The 14,474-nt window shown below is 46.7% G+C and overlaps 1 protein-coding gene across 2 annotated transcripts in view; it reads right to left on the minus strand.

The window, feature by feature from the left end:
- RBM6 (RNA binding motif protein 6) overlaps positions 1-14,474 on the minus strand; it is a 58,116-nt gene that overhangs the window by 15,524 nt on the left and 28,118 nt on the right. For both annotated transcript variants that reach the window (XM_014265919.3, XM_005485536.4), the window contains exon 7: positions 853-927. In XM_014265919.3, coding sequence (XP_014121394.2) covers positions 853-927 — 75 coding nt within the window. The remainder of the gene's footprint in view (positions 1-852; positions 928-14,474) is intronic.

Consider the following 14,474-nt stretch of genomic DNA (forward strand, 5'->3'; position numbering starts at 1 on the left):
TTTGAAAGCACTGCTTGAAACTTGTGTCTCCACCTCCAGAGCACTGCAAGCAGAGCTGAGGCACAGAGCAACAGCTCTGCTTGCAGCTGAGTGCATCCATTCAGCTGGATGAGGGTCTCTGTAGCCCAGGGTGATCCAGTGGACAAGGTGGGACTCTAACTAGAACCAACCCATTCAAGTCCTGCTGCAAACTCTCAGCCTGTAGTCAGTGGGAATGCAGGCAACAATCCTGTCCTTTCTCCTGCAATCACCTCCAGCCTGCTGCAGCCACAAGTTCCTGTACTAGGAAAACCTTGGGAAGGGCACAGGAACAAACTGACCCTTGGGCAATGGTTCCTTCCCAAAAATGGACCAGTTCCAGCATGAACTAGACTTGGCTCATGCTGCCTAGACTTGGATCCATTTCCCTGCTTCCTTCCCTGCTGCACTTACCACAGCCACAGCTAGACCACAGGTTCCTGTGTGAGGCAGAGGGGTGGTTACACACATGAACCAGAGCAAAGCCTCTTCCATTCTGGCTGGCAGAATCACTGTCTCATTGTGGTTTTTAAGGAGAAAGGATCCACACGCTATTTTCCCGACATTTTATAAAGGAACCACTGCACAGGAACAAAGCTGCTCTGGGCATAAAAAATCTAAATCTGGCTACCTGTACCACACCCATATGCATGCAGAGGTGAGACCTAAAAGAAGGTAGGCAAAAACACAGTTCAGAAAGGGCAACAGCTTCAGGGCAGGTATTAATTACTCTGAGGGACTTTGGCCACCGAGCAAATATCCAAACTCCTCTGAGCTGCCACTGCCAGGAGTGCCAGCAGGGGAAGCAGAAGGCAGCTCTGAGCACATACTTACACGTTTGCAGCGCCAGAACTCTGGGCAGGGAGTGTATTCAAGGGTCACCTCCTTGCCACCGATGGTAAGAGTTCCCTGTTGAGACAAGGGGGTGAATGACCAATGTGCCCAGCACACACCGGTTACTCAGAGGCAAAGAAAGGGGTGAAAGCTCTGGTTCCTAAAGGCTTTGCAAGTGAAACAGGGTGAAAGGGGGAGAAAGTCTTCCAGTTCAGTTAGCTGGAGCTTTGCCATGAAGTGGGAGGGAAACAGCCTGTGCCCTGCTCTAGCATGGGGCTACAAGGCTGTGGTAGCTAGCTCCAGAGGAGCAGGCAGGAGAGGCCTTGCCACCTCCCAGGAAGAGCAGAGACAAGGAACTAGAGTGGGAAATTGCTGTAAGCTGCTTTAGTCCAGGTGCTGGCAAGGAGCAGCTGGACAGACTCCCTCATGCCAGCCACCACCAGACTGGCCTCAAGGCAGCTACCTGAGGAGGAATGTGTGGAAAAATCCTCTCAGGTGAGAGAATTTTCATACTTGGGTTAGTCTTCATGCCAGTCATGAACCATGGCTTTTCTTCAGAGAAATAACACCAGAAATGTGCTGCTGGCCCTCAGTCAGCAGAGCCAGTGCCCTGCAGCCAGCCCTTCCCTGCTGAGGCTGGCCTCGAGCACCTGAGCAGCAGCACCTGAGGGCCTCCACTGCCCACAGATTCACTGCTTCCAGATCCTCAAGTGGTGCTTTGGAGATGTGCCAACACACCCACAAGCTCTGCTGAAATGCAGATAAAATGGGTCAGAGGTACAGGTTCCCTGGCTCCTGCCTGGAGCAGCAATGATTGCTGGTGGCTCCCATCTGCCAGGGACAACAGGCCATGCCTGGGCACGCAGGATGCAGGCAGGCCAAGTCACAGATGCACACAGCCAGGAGACATCTCCTGTCACTGGAGGTACTGCCAGAACACACAGCCTGGATTCCCCAGTACCACAGTTTGAGACTCAGCATCAACAGAGACCCAGACCCAGGTCCCCCAGGTCCCAGGAGAGCAGCTGCCTGACACACAGACAGATATCAGGGAGCTGTAAACAGTCCCAGCCTGTTTTGGGGACCTCTGCTGAGTCAGAAGCTTCCCACGTACTCTGACCCAGTAGCCTCACCATGCAAAAGCCCCCAGTGCAAACCATGAGAAAATAAGTTTCCAGAGTTATTATTCAGAAGTCATGATACACCCATGCATAAACTGCTCTGCAGAACGTGAGGGAGATGCTGGGGAATATGCAAAGTGGGAGTGAGGAGTTCATAGAAGGGAATCACTGAGTGGCAGTACAACAATCCTTTAACTCCTACGAAAGAACACGGCAGGGTTCCACCACCTCCCCTCTTCACATCCTGCCTTTTACGAACCAAAGCCATCCTTTCCTACCAGGCCTCTGTTGAACACTTTGAGGGGTTCCTTTCTGCTACCCAACATGGATCTGCCTTTGCCTGACAGAAAGCTGAGCCATTCCCGGACCTTGCAGAAGGCTGGTGTGTGCACTCAGAGCACCCTGCTGCATCTTTGGAGAACCTGCTCAGGGTCTATTCACAGCAGGGAGCACTGCTCACTTCACCTATTCATAAGAGGCTTTGCACCCTCTTTAAGGCATGTGAGGAAACACAAGTGAGAAAGGGAAGTGGATATCAAGGCTGTCCCACTGGAACTGCTGGTCCCTGAGACAGACGTGATCCCTCTCCCAAGCAGGGTACCCACCACATCCCAGCACACACTCAAGAGACGGGCAGTGCCAGAAGCAGGCTAGAAACGCCCGTGGGTGCCTCAGGGCACACTGAGCAGAGGCAGCAGGAGAAGGCAGGGTGCACATCCTCATGAGCCCAGGGAAGTCCTGGGGAACAGCAGCCTCTCACCAGGCAGCTGCAGCCCTGCCTAGGAGCTCAGGAAACCAAAAACTCGATTACAGCACATCTCCTCTGGCAGGGGCAATCCATCACAGAGCTTCATTCTTCTCCCAGCCACTGAGGACAAACCTTGCCAGAAAGCCTTAAGATTATTTTTGGTTTTATGGAAAATGGTATTTAAGTGCATGTTGTGCTGGTGGTGCTGGTCCCTTCCGCAAATTCCATTTTGGGAGGCTGCAGAAAGTGTCTCTTGCATAATTACTCCCTGATTTCCCTAACACCCTGCTGATTGCCTGCTCACTTTTTCAGCAAGCTCTCTCTTACTGATTTCTTCTTGATAAAGTAATTTTCAAGGTTGCAATCATCATTTAACTCTCCAAAATGAGTCTTTCGCTTAGGACACACATTGTCAGGATTCAGTGGCTTTGAATTCCTTATTCTCCCATTTTGTTACTAGACTCCATCACAAATATTTTCAGAACCTTTATTCTCTCTAGTTCCTGTCTCTGCTTAACCCTTCTTCATCTAGATCTTTTACTGTGCAAAAATTTTTGGATACTACTCTAAATTTCAGATTTCAAATTGAGCAGATTTAAATTGAGCAAATCTTGGTGAAATGACAAAGATTTTCTGAAAATTTCAGGGAATAGTGCTGGGAAGGGGGGGAAAGGGTAAGCTTAAAGTATGCCACATATTGTGTCTGGCACCATATTTCTTCCAAATTCAGGCATTATTTCCTGGACTTTTTCACCAACCTGCACTATGTCTGTTAATTCCTCTGTATTTTTAATACCCTGTACTTTGGAGCAGCTTGGCTTTTTCTAAGTCAGAGTGAAACAGAAATGTCTCTCTGGTCTTCCCAGTCAGGAACCTCCCCCTCATAACTAGCAGTAAACACAGAGTTGACTCACCAGTGAAGGGTTTAAAAGGCAGCACAGCTTTGCAGCACCAGGACAGCAAGCTCTCAGCCATGGAAATGCCCACATTTCCAAGGGCATGAACAGATTCTACTGTTTTCTGAATTGCCAAATTCATCAAAACAGAGCATCAGGACTTTACTGCTGGGAGCAATGCTTTGTGCTACTGTTTGAAACCTTTCAAACATAGTTATACATGGATTTTTTGCTTAGAGATCATTGGAGATGCAACAGTGAATTCTAATCTAAGGGATACAATTCAGTCCCAGCCAGTTCAGCTCCTAAAAAATCTGCCCTATGGCCAAGTATGTAAATAGTCCTGTCAGCAGGCTGATCCATGGAGCAACCCTGCCATGAGATGGTCCTAGAGAGCTGTGCCAGGAAACCATAAGCCTGTTTGCAGAGAGCACACACACTGCAGCCATGTCTCAAAGTGCTTCACTGAGCAGGGACAAACCCCACAGGAACATGTTGCTTTTACAGAGGGAAAGAAAAAAGAGAAAATCCCTTAGCCATGATATCCACAGGTGATGCAATCCCTCTAAAGCACTTTGGAGACTGTGTCAGCAGGGCACAGGGCTTCAGCAACAAAGCTAGTTTCACTAAAGCAGTTTCCAAGCCTTTTGTTCCCAAAAGTAGCATTAAAGAATACCAGGAATGTAGGCCTACCTGTGAGAAAAAAGCCAGACCACACCCTAGGACATATCACGCTCACTTTTGAAGTTGAGTTTAGCTCACCTCTAGTTTACCCTGTGTGTAACAGCACTGCTCTGCACAGAGCCCAGCCTGGCCCTGCAGGTACCTGAGCACTCTGATCCTGCTTCCTAGGGAACCCACGGAGATACTGCCAGGGCCAGGAGACAGCCTGCTGCAGGTCAGGCACTGCACAAGCCACTGCTTCAGCTGCCTGTCTGTCAATTAGCATTTACAGTGAGCACGCTGGGCTTTTTCATGCTTGTTGACAGCCTTTTAATGATGATGACTGGGGGTTGAGGAGGGGGAGAACTTGCCAAAAAAGTATCTCTTTGCTCTCAAGACTGAGATGACAGAATACAAATCATCAGTGTCAAAGCTTTTGCTAACTGTTTCTCTAAAAAAAAAAATTAGAGCATCCAAGAGTGACCTAGAAAATTGGAAACGTGGAAGGAGAGCTCTTGGAACACAGCCACTCCCTCAAATAAAACCAGGCTTCTCCTTTAACTGAATCTATCCAAACACTGAAACATTCAGTAAAATTTCCCTTTGGAGCCTCCAAACAATGAGCTGACAGCGTTCCAATATTTGACCCCACAGGTCATGCCTGGGCAGCTACAAGTGGGACTGCGACACCACAGGGAGATGTGGATGCAGCAGGCAGCACCACCACGGACTGCTGTGGAGGAACGTGCTCCAGCTCTTCCAGAGGGGTGGCAGCAGCCATCCAGCCAGGATGCCACCATCCCTGGTCACAAGGAAGACCACAAGGGCCTGTCTTAGTGGAAAAGCAGTTGTCAGTCTCACCTTTACAGACAACATACCTGGGGTGGTGCACATCAATTTTGGAACAGAACCAAGGCTCAGCTACCAAGCACCCAAATCCACAAGGGTTACAAAACCAAACTTTTCTTCTTGGCTACAACCCCAAGGCAGTGCAGGAGGTGCCTCCACCACAAGTGAACCATTCTTCAGACCCCCTTTAGCAGTTGGCTCATGCACAAACCAAACACCACGTCAGCTAATTATTTCCTAATATTGTTTGTGGTCTGATTAAATGGAAAATATCTGTACCATGAACTGAAAGGTTCAGGTATCCTTCTTGCTGAGTAATAACCAAGCTGGAACACTGGTTATGTGGTTCAACATGATAAAAATTAACTGAAAATACCATTTGTAAACAGATAAAAAGCTGCATACGAAGATTATGACAAAAGAATGCTTATGGGCAGCACAGTAAAGCAGTCACATTAAAATACCAGCACTAACCTTGTTTACATGATGTTAATTCAGCCCTCTTCTGCATATTTACTATAATTAGGATAGTTATTCAAAAATCAGTATACATCCGTCATTTAAAAATTATTTAAAATGATTAATGACAAGTGTTTATTGCCTTGGGAATGCTCAGACACTACCCCAGGAGGCAGTCTGGGAATGCAGTGCATGCCCCTGGTCCCAGCAGCACTCCCCAGAATAAAAAGCTCTTGCCATCCTCAGGGTACATTCCAGCCCTGGCCTCCACATGCCCTGGGTGGCGCAGCACAGGAGACAAGGGGCTGACAGCACAAGCCACGTTATCTAATTGGAACTGCAAATCAGAATGCATTCAGGTTCTGCTCCTATTTGAGTATGGATTAGAAATGCAGATTTAACAGCCCCCAACCACCACACAATGCAAGTTATGTAATGGCATCCTATTCCACTGGCATGCACCAGGCAGAGGCTGAGTGGGAGCTGCCAGGGAGAGCACAGGGTTCTCTCCCTGACAGGATTCACCTCCAAATTAGGCAGGCAGGTGAGATCAAACACCAAAGGTCTCCCTAACTATCCCCAGCTGCTCGTGGAATTGAGGAGGCAGCACCTTCCTGGGATGAAGCAGAGGGCAAACACCTGGGAGGGTAAGAGACCAGCTGGATATATTTCAGAAGATCATCTCAGCCACAGAAACTGGCTTCTCATCCCCTGTTTTCCATATGCTGAAGTTTTTATCCCTGAACTCATCGGCAGCTGCGGTACAAGGACTCAACTGCACAGAGCAACAGGCAGTACATGTGCTTACCTCTGACAAAAAGCAGATGAGAAAAGCTGTGAACCCACAAACCACAACCCATCTGTAATTAAACAGTCAGAAAATGGAACGTGACATGGAGCTGAAGAAACAAGAGCAATGCAGGCTGCTGCAGGGTACTGCAGCAATCTGGCATTTCCTACAGCAAAAGTAACTACAAGCAAATTCCTCATGAAGTGGGATTTTCCCCAAGGCTCTCAGCCTCCTTCTCGAGCTCTCAAACCAGTTGCAGCTCAGGGAATGCTTTTTATTGGCCTGATCTAGCAGTGCATCCAGCACTCTACTGCTGAGTGGCTGACAGCCAAGGCAGAAAATTCAAGATATACAAGGGAAAAGGATGGTTTGAAAAGTGGTGGATCCCTGAGGAATTGTTACATCGCCAAATGGATCCAAACAACTTTGCAGTGCACCATTATTACAGATTTCCATCAAGGCTAACACTGAGATGACAACTGACAACATAAACACTGTGTTAGTGGCCACCCAAAGAGCAGGATATTTGGCTCTTGGGCATCAGAGATGCTACAGAGCTGAAGAGCACGTGGCATCACCTTGCAGCATTTAGCAGTAAGGCATTTATTTCAACAGTGATCCAAGGCTAACCAACATAGCATGCTCAGGGCTCCTGGTCCTCAGGGTCAGGAGAGGCCTGAGAATGACAGCCTAAAGCTGTCACCATCCATCCTCAGCTGACAGAACACTGCTTCAGGCACACCACTGGTGGGCATGTTAAACAAAACTGGCACTAACACACAACTAGGCATTAGGAAGATAACTGAGAGAGTCCTAAACATTCAGTAGCTAAATGTAACAGATTAAGATGCTATATAAGGATTATTTTAACCCAGATAGCTCCTGGTACTTCTTTTTCAAAGTCCCTTTATTGAAAACCAGCACTGGGACCATCCACCCTGCCCCACAAGCTTCCATATCTACTTGCTCCCTCCTCAGGCCTCCTCCTGCCTGGTTATCCAGGCCATTTGTCCTTCAGCAGAAGGTGCCAGTCTGCATCCTTTAAGTTTCTTATTTCCACAGACACCCCAGCTAGCCTGCTGAGACACCTCCAGTTTTCTTCCTACGGTTTCTAAATTCCCTGGATACCAGCCATCCCCTTTTTAAGCAAGTCCCAGTATCTTTCTACAGCTCACCTCCCCCCACCGATATCCTTTTCGCAAATACACACAGAAATTGCTTTTCAGACTATGCCAGCTCTCTACATTTTAATGCTTGAATTTTGAACTCCCAATTCAGCTCCAAGTTAGGACTCTCGAAGTGCTTATCTTTTAAACACAGCATTTGCTTTGCTTGTCAGCACTCTCAGCCCTGCTCTGAGAGCAGCAGCACGGTGGGCACAGGCAAGCTCCCAATTACAGCTCCAGGAAGGATCACAGTGATGTGCCACAGCTGGGGAGAACACACAATGTGCTCAGCACCTCACGTGCTCAAGGGCCAGCTCTGGGCAGCAGGTGATATGAATAGCTGCTGCATTTCACCCTCTAAGTAGATTTCAACCTGTCTGAAAGTTTTCTTTGATCCAGTGAAGCCAAGTGGACTTTCACATGCCACTCAAGGCCCTAATGCATCTCCTCCTGGCTAATGCCAACCTCCAGCTTCCCTCACTCCTCTGAAGAGGGCACCTTTGCAGATCAGCTTATAGGATCACTGGGAAAAAAGTGGAAATTTTAAAATTGAAAGCCTTTTCTTTACATCATGAAGGAGTCAGAAGATGATTTCTAGGGTCCACACAGTGAGGATCAGGGGACAACAGCTCAAAGAGGGACAAGTTCTGTGCTCTGGTGTTACTGGCTGTGCTTCCACTCCACAGCTAAGAGAAGCATGGATGGCTAAGATCATATGACACGGTAAGCATAGGAGGCCATGCATGTGAGTTTCTTTAACAGCTGGACTTGATCTTAAAGGTCTTTTCCAACCTCAATGATTCTAAGTCAAACACTCACTTTTATGCTCAGAAAAGTATCAGTCAGGTTGAATCCTCTGATTGAAAAATATACTTAAACTATCAAAACTTAAGAGTATTTAAATATTTAGCACATTGAGTATCACTATTCACAGATGGCTCTAGGGAAGGATCCACATGGCTCTGCCTCATCAATATTCCTTTACTTTTCATGGGCTGCTGCATGGACAATGTTTGAACAACAGCTGCTTCACAGACCCCCTTCTCTCCCACCACAGGGACTTCCCTTCTCTCTCCAAAACGCTGCTCTACTGCCTGAACATATTTCTCCTTTTTTTTTTTTTTTAACATGACCACCTTTTTCCTCAAAGGTCATCTCATCCCATCTCACTGTTAAACAATATAAAGCTTAAGCACATTAGCACAGTGCACTAATCCAGTCCAGGACCTTCCTGTGCACCTCCCTCAGGGATACTTTACAATTAGCAATGGCCATAAGGAAGCTGGGAAACAATGAGGAAACACCCTGCACCTTAATCATAGGTTTGAAGCATAAATATCAAAACCCTCAAGAGCATTCCCAATGCAAAATCATGGTGGAAAAAATGGCTGGAAAGCTCTGCCTGAAAGGGGCAAATTTATTGCTAGACAATTTAATTAAGCATTTGAAGACCCCACACACAAACAACACATGTTCTTCCACTGGAGCATGTACCTATGGGACTCCTGCACACCTGCACAGGGAACAGAGCTCAGGGTGTTCTGTGCAGCAGCAAATGTTTGCTAAGAACACACCAGCTGTGATGGGGAAGGGTGTGCTCCAGAGGCTCCTCCAGACACAGCTCCAAACTCCACTCTTAGGCACTCAGAGCCCTCCCTGGCAGTGCCTTCTCTGCAGGACAGTCTTTATGCTGAAAGGACCCAAAAACCCTGGGAAGAGGAAGTACCTCTGAAGAAAAGAGGGTTTTATCCTTAGAGACATCATTTCTCAATATTCCTAGATTCCCAGTTAATGGCAGAAGTGTCTGATCCTGCCTCCCTCAGGATAAGAGCCCTGCCATTTGCCACCAGCAGTGCAACACTTACCTGTGTCCTCCCAATGATGGTTCCCAGCACACCAGTGTGACCTTGAGGTGGGCTGTCCAAAAGCCATATCCAGATCCTTAATGCTCACACCTGGACAGATCATGAAGGCAGCTGGCCCACCTTCAGGCTGGCACCTGTACAGATTTCTGTGTCTGAGCAGATGCTGCCTCCTGAGAGCTCTTCTTAGGAGCTGATTTGGAAACCAGCTGCTTTAACCTCTTGGCTCAGTATTTGCCAAGAAACCTGACACAGCATGAAAACAGTTATCCAAGCCCTTTGGAGGGAAATGATTTTTCCCTGCTGGCCTGGCTTGGGTGCAATGTAACACTAGTGGGTGTCACAGCTCCTTGTGGAACCCAGCACCTCTTCCTTTTTCAGGCCTTTTTCCTTTTCCTTAAACTGAGTTTTAAGAAGTTCATTCAGGCAACTGCACTGCACAAAGTCCAGAGGTAAATTCAGATCATTCCTTCCTGGTCAGTTCCCAGAAGTGCTGAAGAAAGGAATTTAGTGCCGTGTCAGAGTGCAGAAGTAGTGACTCTCCAGGCTCTGGTGGCTGACTTCAGGTCTTTGGGAGAGTACATCCAGAGAGGTGAGTGTGCAGGACAGCAGTTCCTCTCACAACCCTGACACCAAGGAAGGAAAAGAAACCAGTTCCCTGTTGTGCCGAAAGTGCCTCAGCATGGCTGAATTCCTAAGGGATTGGGAAGGGGAAACAGCATGCACAGAAATCTCTTTAAACTGTCACATAAGCTGCACAGCAGTGGGTGGCTCAGATATTGTGACTTGAACCCCTGTGGGACTTGATTTAATACCTGGTGGCTCAGGACAGAGACTGGCCCGTGCAGACTGAGGGCAGCCAAGCCCAGGGTACTGCCTGCAGCCCCCTGTGTGCTGCTCACCTCTCTGCAGCAAGCACTGCAGCACCACAGAGCTGATGCTTCCAGCTGCTCCTCTTAGAGCCAGATGGATCAATCATTTGCCTGTCAGCAGAAAGTGCCTGTGAAACTTTCTGGAATTCACTTCTTACATTTAGTGATGTGCCCAGTACACACTGGAAGGAAGCAAAAGAGATGAGCTGAGTTAATGGAAAGGACAGAGGAGGAGGCAGCAGTGACAGTGGACACACCACTTGCACATGAACCAGCCCCAGAACAACAGCTTGTCAGGAAAAAAATCCAAACCACCTCAGCACTCCTCTCCAGTGATATCACAGGTTGGGAAGAATCACTCAGGCTTTCAAAACCTTAGGGCTATAAACAGTAAAACACCTTAGTCATCATATCATTAATGTACAGCTTTGCACCGTGAGAAAGCTTCTTAGTGAGACTTCTCAACCTGGTATTAAGTGTATGAAAATACATCTTGGGATTCTTAAGACCTAAAATTACTTTCTCTGTTAACTCTGCTCCTGAGATCCTTGATGGAAAAGTACATCAAATGTTTGCTTGGGCTTTAAATGCCATCCCAGCTCAAATCTGGTTCATGAAGCCCATCTGAATATTGCTAATTTCCTTGTTAGACATGGACTGTACATCACAAAAAATGAAGATTTCCCCTGTTGTCTATGAAAATGGGAGAAAATTACTTTCATTCTCTTGTTCTAAAGACAGAGTTTTAAATACTTAAATCTTATGTTTACAGCTTTATAGCTTTGACCCTCATTAAAAATGCAATTCTTCACATGACAGACTTGATTTTATTCCCCTGTCCTTCAGAAGCTGTTTGTTCATCCTGTGGAAAGCATAACTAACTGAACTCATAGGTGGCCTGAAGAGATGGAGATGCAGGAGGCATGTTGTTGGATGCAACATCTGGTACCTGTCAACACATACACACAGTGCAAGAGCACCACAAAATAAACCTTCAGGCAGACTGCTCCTTTACATCTGATAGCTTTTGTTCTGCAGAAGCCAGGAAGAACTTTCCACCTCCGTCCTACATCTCCTTGTACAAAACAGCTCCAAGATTTTCCCACACAACCTCCTTCTGGCAGCAATTGTAGCCAGGATTCAGTAAGTTGGTCACACAGTGCTACTGAGGACCTGTCAGTGGCTGTCCCATTCACAGATTCCCTGATATGATGGAAAAAGAAATTCTCCCCCTGATGTGAGAGGACTGGGGAAGTTGGTGCCTTTCCTCAGCAGTGCAGAGGGATTTTGCCTGTCAGCACTCTCACTGCTCTTCCCCCTCCTGTGTCTCCTGGTCCTGCACAGATGCAGAATGACAGCGAAACTCCTGATCTCTGATCTTGTAGCACACAGTGTTTCTTGTGCTCTCTGTAGGTATTAAAGCTTTAATAAGAGTCTAGAAGGTGCCCTGTGGCTTGCAGGGGAATGGGGTGGATAATAACTCTGTGTCCTCCTGTGTTAAATACCTGTTTCCTTGTTGCCTGTGATTGATGGATAATGACACAATAGCCCATTTAGGCGTGCCGCCCCCATTTTCCACTGTAATAATTTCATTTCTAGACAAGAACATTAACAACCCAGTTACAGTCGAAAGGAAACAGAAATTCACAAATAAAAGTTGCTGACTGCCAGAGCTTTGATCTTCCATCTTCAAACTTGAATCTGAATTTAATATTTTACTCCTATGAGTTTCACAACCCGAGCAGAAAACAGCAAAATGCAATGTACTCGTTTGGAATGAGCCCCAATTCTAGACAGCCAAATTTACATTATTTAAATTGAAAAGGTCCTATACAAACTCAGCTGGGAAGAAAACAGACTAAAATCCACATCTGAAGGGAATTCCAGCTCTCTCTCACTATCAAAACCCTAGATGCACAAAAAGCATACATGATTTCTACAGAAGGGCAGGCAGACCATGTCTTTGAAGAGAAGGAAACAGTGGTTCTGCCTTCGTCCTTAACCCCAGGAAGCAAGCAGTTCAACATTTTTTTCCACCTCTGGAGCCAACGTTTTACCTTCCTGTTCCAGCAATCCATCACCAGCAGTGCATCAAATAATGGAAAAGCAATCGCTGCTAAGATAGCACAAAAGCATGAACGAACAGTTCTGAGGCTGAAGCTCACAACAACGACTCATCAAATGAAAACTGCAACATTTTGGTGTGCTCCCACTTATCAAAACAGTCCAGATGGAGTCCCAGCATTATAATCTAGCTCATATGCTTGTAAAACATATCTGGTGTTCCCCTCGACATTGCTGGAATTAGGCTGAGGACTCATTGGACTCAGCCCAACAATTTCTGTCACCTCGTTCTCAGTGACAGGTCCTGTGCAAACCATTATGGCAAAACCCTGATAGGAAATGGTCTCACTCTGGAAATGAAAGTTGTGGTGCATTCACTGAGATGTCTTGATTCATCACTGAGCCAGTCCAGACATTTCCCTCTCACTGCCTGCTCATCTCCCTGAAGACTCTTCAGTGGTATCATCAGCACCGTCCACTTCTCAGAGAACAGAGGGAATTTCTGAGAGTGCAGCTGCAGCTTGGTTAGTCACCAGCTTACTTAGAGGATGACTTCAAAAGCATCAAAGCAAATTAGTGGCATGAGTCCTACTACTTTCACATAGGAGCTTGATCAAGGGATTTTACATCCTAATCCAAAATCCCCTTCTGACCATGTACACAATCTATCAACTGCAGCCCCACACAGTCTGTCCTACACCTGATTTCCATGTTCCTTTGAAGCATGCTGAGGCTACGAGGCACACACCTTCCAATTTGTTACACAGGGATATATTTAAAGTTTCTACAGATCTTCACAGAAAATCAACTAATGACAAATGCAAACTGAATTAAAAAACAAACAGTCTGTGATAAAGAGCAGCCAGCAGGAAACCATGGCTCTGTTTTAAGGTGAAACTTGCACCTATAGGTAGCATACACAGCATAATCTATGACTAAGATTTCCCCACTGGCACACAATTATTTCATTAACACATTAGGAGGAGAGGACCTGACAGCTACAGAGACAGGGTGCCATCTGTATCCTGCCCATGCATCCAAAGATTACTTCAAATCTTTCCTAGCTCAAGGCAAGATCTCACCTAGAAACGAATTCAAAGGATGAGTGTTCCAGATGCCTCATCACTCAGGAAAATGCTCTGTGTACTGAAAATGACCAAACCAAAGCTATTTCTTAGGGAAATAACACTGCTCTGCCAGTGAGTCCTCTACAACACAACTTTAGCCCTATGGAAGGGGCAGAGGCATGGTACACACTGCACTTTGCATGCACAAGCAGAAGCTTTCAAGTATCCCCATTTTTATAACACCAGTGCTGGGCATGACCAAAGGTCTGGCTGTCCCATGGTGGTTCCTCACTCTGAGCCACCAGTGCAGGGAATCTTCAACCCTTTCCTGCACAGCTGGGAGTGATGCAGCACAAGTACTGGTATATCAGATCACACAGCCAATCAACCAGAGAGGACTGGACACCTGTCTTGACAATCACTCACAGATCAAATGATTGAAACAAATTTCAGGAAATCACAATTATTCCCTCCAGCTCCCAGCACTGTAAACAGAACATCTAATCCAACAGAGAACAACTTGATTACCAAGGCATTTATAATCTATAGGGAAAGAATGGTTATTTCAGAATTACACCATCACACAGATTTGTTAATGTCAATGGACAAAAAATTGCAACAGACCCATCACCAGAACAGAAATGCCGGGGCCAGGAGGGAGAGCATTTTCATTTTAGAGAAGGGTAGGGAGTGATGCTTTATGTGAAACAACCTATTTATATAGCAGCCCAAGCCAACCTCAGCACACAGAATAGATAATTCTGTAATATACAGCAATATTTGAGTCCTGAGATAACCCTGCTGGGCCACACATCCCCAGCAGCAATCAGAGACACTGAGGAAGTCCCACTTAAGCATGTGCTGCATGCTCCAGCCAGCTCACCCAGAAGCTGTCCTGTGGGACAACCCCATTGCAGAGCAGCAGTTCAGCAGCAGCAAACACACACAGTCCCACCACATGGGTAAGGTGAGGCTGAAGGAAAAAGGAGGACAGGATTTTGGAATACGAGCAGGGAGGTGGAGGGACATGGCAAGCTGGGAATCACACAAGTAGAGCAAGAAGAT

Source organism: Zonotrichia albicollis, chromosome 12 (genome assembly GCF_047830755.1).
Source record: "Zonotrichia albicollis isolate bZonAlb1 chromosome 12, bZonAlb1.hap1, whole genome shotgun sequence".
In the NCBI taxonomy this organism is placed as follows: domain Eukaryota; kingdom Metazoa; phylum Chordata; class Aves; order Passeriformes; family Passerellidae; genus Zonotrichia; species Zonotrichia albicollis.